General features: G+C 54.2%; 2 protein-coding genes across 2 annotated transcripts in view; both read right to left on the bottom strand.

Moving 5' to 3' along the window:
* Positions 1-99: 99 nt before the first annotated feature.
* Positions 100-2,517, bottom strand: PTSG_12038 (uncharacterized protein). Its single transcript, XM_004995214.1, has 6 exons — positions 2,067-2,517; positions 1,708-1,770; positions 1,393-1,515; positions 1,041-1,133; positions 766-807; positions 100-608 (listed from the first exon to the last, which is right to left on the bottom strand). The coding sequence occupies exons 1-6, from the start codon at positions 2,412-2,414 to the stop codon at positions 342-344; spliced, it is 936 nt and encodes a 311-aa protein (XP_004995271.1). The 5' UTR covers positions 2,415-2,517; the 3' UTR covers positions 100-341.
* PTSG_12037 (uncharacterized protein) overlaps positions 2,512-7,500 on the bottom strand; it is a 7,535-nt gene continuing 2,546 nt past the window's right edge. Inside the window, exons 8-21 of the mRNA XM_004995213.1 lie at positions 7,344-7,397; positions 6,983-7,115; positions 6,568-6,744; positions 6,223-6,296; positions 5,887-5,964; positions 5,491-5,609; positions 5,132-5,235; positions 4,867-4,939; positions 4,519-4,615; positions 4,110-4,237; positions 3,756-3,834; positions 3,365-3,467; positions 2,989-3,131; positions 2,512-2,712 (exon numbers count right to left, since the gene is read on the bottom strand). Coding sequence (XP_004995270.1) covers positions 2,599-2,712; positions 2,989-3,131; positions 3,365-3,467; positions 3,756-3,834; positions 4,110-4,237; positions 4,519-4,615; positions 4,867-4,939; positions 5,132-5,235; positions 5,491-5,609; positions 5,887-5,964; positions 6,223-6,296; positions 6,568-6,744; positions 6,983-7,115; positions 7,344-7,397 — 1,476 coding nt within the window. The 3' untranslated portion in view covers positions 2,512-2,598. The remainder of the gene's footprint in view (positions 2,713-2,988; positions 3,132-3,364; positions 3,468-3,755; positions 3,835-4,109; positions 4,238-4,518; positions 4,616-4,866; positions 4,940-5,131; positions 5,236-5,490; positions 5,610-5,886; positions 5,965-6,222; positions 6,297-6,567; positions 6,745-6,982; positions 7,116-7,343; positions 7,398-7,500) is intronic.

Genomic DNA, 7,500 nt, shown 5'->3' with positions numbered 1-7,500 from the left:
AATGGCACGACACTGCTCTTGCCCTCACCTCCTGGGCTGTGTTCAGTGGCACGTGGCGTTTACCATGTTGACTGCCTGACCCTTTTGCTTGGCTGAGAGGCGGGATGATTGGCTTCTATGTGTATTGTACATTTCGTTATCAAGACCAAGAAGAAGAGAGGAATGCAACAACAAATGCGACGGAAAGCTCAACCAAAAACCCCCCAAACAGTCAACACATTCATGCTTCGCTGTAACATAACGTAACAAATCATCAGAGCAGACAGGACAATGGCAACCAAATCCACAGCGTCAAGATGCAATGGTGCACATATGCACCTCCCTCATGTCACGCCCAAGTCTCATTCCTCTTCGCTCTTCCCTTCCGCACCATCCTCATTACTGTCCGTCTCACCACCACCATCACCACCATCACCACCATCACCACCATCACCACCATCACCACCATCACCACCGCTGCGCGGGTGCACCCCCTCTGGTGCGATGGATGTGTCACACACCAACAGCAGCTCGCGCAGTTGGCTGTTCTCCGTTTCCACACGCGCAATCTCTTGTGCGAGCGCATCCACGCTCGTCCCTGCATCCGCCTCAACCGCGGCACACATCACCTGTAGGTGTGTGTGTGTGTGTGTGTGTGTGTGTGTGTGTGTGTGTGTGTGTGTGTGTGTGTGTGTGTGTGTGTGTGTGTGAATAGAGACACGTGGGAAGGTTCTGCTGTGTGCAATGCCGTGTCCATGCGTGTGTCAAAACGACAGGCGAGCGTACCTGCTGCATTTCCTCAATCTTGGCGTTCAGGCGGGTCACCTCCTGCACGAAGAAAGGAAGCAACAAGAGCAACCGAGGATGTGTGTGGGGGGGGGGACAAACAGCGACCACCATGCGCTCACATTGCTGGCTCACGTGTGCAGTTGTCCGCAAACAACCACGCACACGCACACACACACACACACACACACACACACACACACACACACACACATACGCACACATACACACACACACATACTGCAAGGTCAACAAGAGGAGCACGGGGCGCGAACCTTTTCGAGGGCTGCGACCTTGTCATCGGCCTCCTGCTTCGTCCTGGCGGCGTCGGCACGCGCTTCATCTTGGATGCGCAGCAGCTCGTCAATCTGCTCCACCCGACAGCACACGTGCAGTGCCGTGAGCACACAGGGGCATGTGGAATGGGAGAGAGGAGGGCAGAGGCGATGACCCGTGCAATGGAGCGCGAGTTTGGCACGTGCTTTGTGGTGTGTGTGTGTATGTGTGTATGTGTGTGTGTGTGTTTGTGTATATGTGTGTATGTGTATCTCTGTGTGTCTGTCTGTGTGTGTATTTGGCAGTTGGGGTTACAACCGACGGAGCAAACGTGTGTGGTCGATAGCTCACCTGCTTTCGACGATGGTCCACCACCACTTGCATTGTCGTCTTCATTTCACCCACAAACGCATGCAGCTCACGATTCTCGTGCACGAGATCCTTCAGGAACTGTGCATCGCCGCTGCTTGTGTCCTGATAGTTGCGCGTTGTGTGCATGTATGTGAATGTGTACGTGTGTGTATGTGTGTGTGTGTGTCAGTAAATCATGCTCGTGTGTGTGAGCGATGTGCAAAGGAGATGCGGTTGGCAATACAAAATGTACACAGGATGCCACAAGCACGTCTAAGCACCCCTACTCTAAGCAGACATCAAAATGGCACCCACCGTCGCTTGGGTGGCCTTGGATTCGCCCTTGACGGCCGTTACATCTCTCAACGCAGCCTTCACCTGCATACAGTCCCATGCACATTGGGATCAGCTCTCGCCACACACCCACCGGCATCCACGCACAACAAAAGCCGCCCCCGCCCCCCCAGTACCTCTGGCACTCACAGAAAAGACACTCACAGAAAAGACACTCACAGAAAAGACACTCACAGAAAAGACACACGTAAACTTACTTCCCCTCTGTGTTTCCCCACACTCACTCGCGCACACACACGCACGCACACACTCAAACCAACTCACATACGCACTCAGACCAACTCACATACACACTCACACACATACGCACACTCACTCACCTCGATGGAATGTTTGAGCCTTGATCTTGCTTTTGCGGCAAGCTCCATGGCTTTATCTGCTGCATCCAGGTGCCCGTCAACAGCCTTGCGCACCCTCTCCGCGACGGCGAGCGTCTTGTTTCGCCCCTGACCCGAAAATGTTCTCGGCGGTGCCATCTTCTTGCCTCCTGCTGCACGTTTCGACTGTTGTAATCTGCGCTGCTGCCCAGCACTTGCTGCTGCTGTCGCTGCGTTCGTGTTGGCTGTGCTTTCAATACCACCACTGTTTGCTGGCGCTGATGTCCCTACCTCAACACCTCCAATCTTCACTTCCTTGCGTTGTGAGCGCGATGCTCTCGGCCTCTCCATGCCCTCCTCAGCGTCACACTTATTGCTTCTTGTCTGTCTGCTGTCTTCCTTTCTCCTTCTTTGCGTCGTCTTTGCTCCACAGTTGAGAGTTGACGAATATTGGTGAACGTTTTCATTGAAAACTCGAACAGAGTGAGCCACAGTTGCTTGCTCTGCTCGCAGGCTTGCTTTGCTTGGCGTGCTGCTACAGCTCGTCGTGGTGTTGTTGCTGTTCCTTGACAATGGAGACTACACGCTGTGTGATGGTGTGGGCAGCCTCCTCCGTCATGGTGTACGACCCAAAGTACGTCGAGGTCACCTGAGAAGCAACAAGTGTGGTGAGCAGCGTGTGCGGTAAGATGGGAGTGTTCAGTGTGTGCTGTGTTCGTGCTGTGCACTGTATCCGTGCTGTGCTTGGGGGCACATCAGAAGCGCACATACACATACACAGAGAGACACATGCACACACATACACATACACACACACATATGTATTGATACATATATACAAACACATACGCACACACACAGATAGACATACGCGCACACACACACAGATAGACACATAGGCACACAGGAGAGGCACGGCACGCACCTCGTTCACGGCGTAGTATGTGTGGTCAAGGGCTGCGGCGAGATAGCCAAAGCATCGGTTGCCGTGGGGATCCATGATAAACTCAACCAACGTACTCCCACGCTTCATAAACATGGCGTTGGCAAGCCCAGCACCGTGTGGCCCTGCGAAACACAGAGAAAGAGGGGGCGGACGGGTTTGAGAAACAGTGGCGAAGAAAGGAGGGGGAGAGGAGGGTGTTGTGACAACCGTAGTGTTAGCAGGGAGCACGACTGTTTGATGACGATGGAAATGGTGTGGGGGGGGGAGGAATAAGGGCAAGGCAGAGTCGCGCAATTCGCGAAACTCTGGGCTGCTGTTCACATGACATGACGTGACGTGACGTGACGTGACGTACCGATGATGATGTCGGCGTCGTTGAAGAGATCCATCTGGTAGAGGAGGCGGTTGCGCACGCTGGAGCCGGGCATCAGCAGCGGGTCCGGTGGCGAGGAGAACACCTGCGCACGCACATGGGGGGTGGTATGCGGTGTAGTATGTATGTGTGTGTGTGTGTGTGTGTGTGTGTGTGTGTGTGGTGAATGTGGGCGGGTGTGGATAAAGATGTGCGAGTGCGTGCGTGTAGCACATGTGCGCAGTATGGGTACCCTGGTGTTTGAATGTGAGCACTTGCAGGTGCGAACCTAAACCATGACAAGAGGGCATGACAACAACCACATTATAGCAAAACGCAAGACAACCTGAGGGCTTCAACACAAACGATATTGCATTCAGAAAGCGAAACCCACATGAAAGTCAAAGAGACTGGCGTGTTCCTTCATCTCATCAATCAACAGGCCCTCGTTTGCAACAGACCGGATCCCAGTTCTGTCCACACACACACACACACACACACACACACACACACACACACACACACACACACACACGCACACACACACACACGCACGCACGCACGCACGCACACACACACACACACGCACACACACACATGAAGACACGCGTTGAGCGTGCACATGACAGCAAGAGCAGCATGACACCATCTCAAGCCTTCACTGCTGCAGATCCTGCCCCCCCCCCTAAACACAACATCAAACGCCACTCCCAAACTCGTGTCGCCACATCACCCCCTGTTACCGCACCGCGAGCAGTAGACGACCTTGGGCCTGTGCGCGTCCCTGTGGAGAGCAGCGCCCACGGGGGACTGGCCGCTTGCACGCACGCGCGAGACAATGTCGCGACTGACACGATTGAGGAGATGGGCGGCGCTCTGGTGATGATGGCAGTGGCAGTGGTGATGGTGATGGCGACACGGGTATGGTAGTGGTAGTGGTGGTGGTGGTGACGGTGGTGGTGGTGGTGGTGGTGGTGGTGGTCGTCGTCGTCGTCGTCGTAGAGAAGGAGAGAGCGATGGTGTGTACGAGTGAGCAGTCGAGACGGTGTGTACACATGGCACTGATCACGATGGAAACGATGTTGACGCGAAATGCAAAACGACAACAAGAAGACATGGGGCACGGGGGAAGATGCAAGGGTGCTTTGAGGACGCACCTTTGATGGAAGGAAGCTGTCCCACATGTCGATGTCGTCAGCGAGCACACCGTCAGGGTGCGACCACGACACGACGTGCAGGTTTGAAAACTCGTATCTGGCAGCGAGTGCGGACACGTGGCATTTAGCATTGACGCGAGACATCAACGGCAGGGTAGAGGAGGTGGGAAGCACAAGTGTTGCAGCATGCACGATGGCATTGCATAACGCAAGTGCACAAGGACACACATTCCGCACATCCGTACATCCACACACCCCGCACATCCACACATCCACACATCCACGATGATGGACACGTGCGTGTGGGCATCACACCATCGGCACAAGGGACATGATGTCGGCTCGTACTTCTTTGCGACGTCGTATTCGAGTGTGCGGTCCTCATCGCTGAAGGCGCTCATGTCATACGATGTGAACTGGGCTGCAGTTGGTGGTGGTGGTCGTGGTGGTGGTGGTGGCATTCAGAAGCAACCGGTGTTCAATGATATGCTCACATGCATTAACATTCTCACTTTCGCTCACACCCAAACACACACACACACATGCGCACATGCGCACACAGTGACCCCCCCCCCTTCCCTTTCCCCTGTGTCAAGCGCTTGCGTCTGCGCACCAAGAAGAGCAGCGAAATCGTGCAGCAACGGGGCTTGCTCCTGTGACAGTGTCAACACACGATCAACACTGCCTGTCACCCCAGTATCCGCAGCAACAGCGAGCCTGGTGGTGGTGGTGGTGGTGGTGGTGGTGGTGGTGGTGGTGGTGGTGGTGGTGGTGGTGGTGGGTCGTTGTTTGTTGCGTCAGGTGCAAGCACGAACGCACATTTGTCTGACACAACACTGTCATGCGCATACAGAATGCACATGCAACATACACACGTGTTTCCACTTGCAGGCGTGGTTCACGTGAATGTGTGCATGTTAATGTGTGGATATGTACGCACGATGGCATGCATGTGTGTGCGTGTGTGCACACCTTGTCAGGACCTCCGCGACAAGGTGGTAGTAGTTTGACATCTTGGAGTGGAGGAGGTAGAGGGTGTGGCCAGGCACGTGCTCGACTGGCCGCCGTGTTGGCGAAAACTCGGCCGGCAACTGCCGTGATCATCATCATCATCATCATCATCATCATCATCATCATCATCGTCATCATCATCATCATCATCATCATCGTCATCACGCGTGGTGGTGGTGGTGGTGATGGTGGCGGGGTGTGGGGACGGTAAGGCAACATGTGGGACCGTGGCGTGAGACAGTGAAAGACGAAGAGTGACAGCAGGTTACATATGTACACCACACACGCACTCACACACACGCACACACATGCACGTGCATTCGCGACACGTGTGCTGTATGTCAGTGTGCATCTCACGTTTGTGTTTGCGTCGAGCATGGCAATGACTTCGCAAGCGCTGGTGATGACGGCGCCCGTTCCTTCAACGACTGCCGGCTGAAAACACACACACACACATACATGTAGACGAACACACACACACACACACACGTGTAGACATACACACACACACACACGTGTAGACATACACACACACATGTCGACATGCACAAACACACACGCCCATGTTTGTGAGGAAGAGCCTTGGGTGAGCCGGAGAAGCACGTGGTTGGAAAAGCTGTTCGCGTCAACGCCAAGCATACACAAATAAACGAAAACAAACACGCGTGCATGTGCACACACGCACATACCCACCGCGAACACGACATGGTAAGTGGTTTTATCTGGGAATTGAAGATCAAAGGGGGCGTTGCCATGAACACGCGTCTCTGTTGCATGACATGACGCAATCAAGGTGTGCCACAACGCGAATGCGCGCGAAGAGGAACGTGTGTTAATGTGTGAGTGTGAATGTGTGAGTGTGTGAGTGTGAATGTGAGAGTGAGAGAGAGAGAGTGTGTGTGTGTGTGTGAACAGAAACGGCGTTTGCGGAACGCGGCTTGAACAAACATTATTCAGCTTGCACACATGTGCGCAAACATCAACTCATGCACCAAGAATACAACCACCACTTCTCGCCCGGTCCAATGCTGCGCGCACCAACAGTCCCCGTTGGCGGGAAGATGACGTCGCTCTTTGCGGCGACAGCGGACGCGCCGGCACCGAGGGCGACCGTCCAGGCATCAGACCCGGAGGAGCAGGGGCCCATGTTGACGAGCGAGGGGGCGGGTTTGGTCTGGGGTGCACGCACGACTGCATCCACCATCAGCTCCTTGGCTGTGTGTGTGTGTGTGTGTGTGTGTGTGTGTGTGTGTGTGTGATTGTGTGATTGTGTGTGTGATTGTGTGTGATTGTGTGTGATTGTGTGTGATTGTGTGTGATTGTGTGTGGTTGTGTGTGATTGTGTGTGTGTGTGTGTGGATTAGGTATGAAGTGACTTGAAGTCAGTCGCTTCTTGCCTCAACACCAAGACGCATTCAGCCAGAGTGCAGTGCCTGCAAGCACAACAGCGCACCGATCTTGTGGTTTGGAGCCATTGGCGAGATCATGATGCCGAGGGCATGTAGCAGACAACACGGCCGCCGACACGCGAATCCTCGCACAGGTCGACGCGACCGTGAAAAAGGTACCGCCACAATGCTCGCTTGCTGTCATCGTGTGTGTGTGTGTGTGTGTGTGTGTGTGTGTGTGTGTGTGTGTGTGTGTGTGTGTGTGTGTGTGTGTGTGTGTGTGTGTGTGTGTGTGTGTGTTTGGTGTGAATGTGTAAATGTGTGTGTGTGTGCCAAAGTGAAAGTTAGGACAAGCGACTGCAACGCCACGATGACTGAACTGCAAGAACAGTGGGAGCCAGTGCAGCCATCACTCAACACACATACACACCGGGCAAGAGTGCCTGCGAGCTGGTGCTCGTATTCAACGTTGTCCGGGTCCTTTGCGTGCGGAGACAGGGTTCGCGTGAATGGCTGTGTGTGTGTGTGTGTGTGCGTGAATGGCTGTGTGTGTGTGTGTGTGTGTGTGTGTGTGTGTGTGTGT

The sequence above is a fragment of the Salpingoeca rosetta genome (assembly GCF_000188695.1).
Source record: "Salpingoeca rosetta unplaced genomic scaffold supercont1.8, whole genome shotgun sequence".
In the NCBI taxonomy this organism is placed as follows: domain Eukaryota; class Choanoflagellata; order Craspedida; family Salpingoecidae; genus Salpingoeca; species Salpingoeca rosetta.
The sequence above is the reverse complement of the archived record's forward strand: the minus strand, read 5'-3'. Positions and strand labels throughout refer to the sequence as shown.

Bases quoted from the DNA above. Each gene is read 5' to 3' on its own strand.
- PTSG_12038 (XM_004995214.1), bottom strand. From the start codon at position 2,414: ATGGAGAGGCCGAGAGCATCGCGCTCACAACGCAAGGAAGTGAAGATT. The intron at 1,516-1,707 runs GTGGGTGCCATT...CGCAACTATCAG, and splicing joins CCAAGGCCACCCAAGCGACG to GACACAAGCAGCGGCGATGC. The intron at 808-1,040 runs GTTCGCGCCCCG...TTCTTCGTGCAG, and splicing joins AGGTCGCAGCCCTCGAAAAG to GAGGTGACCCGCCTGAACGC.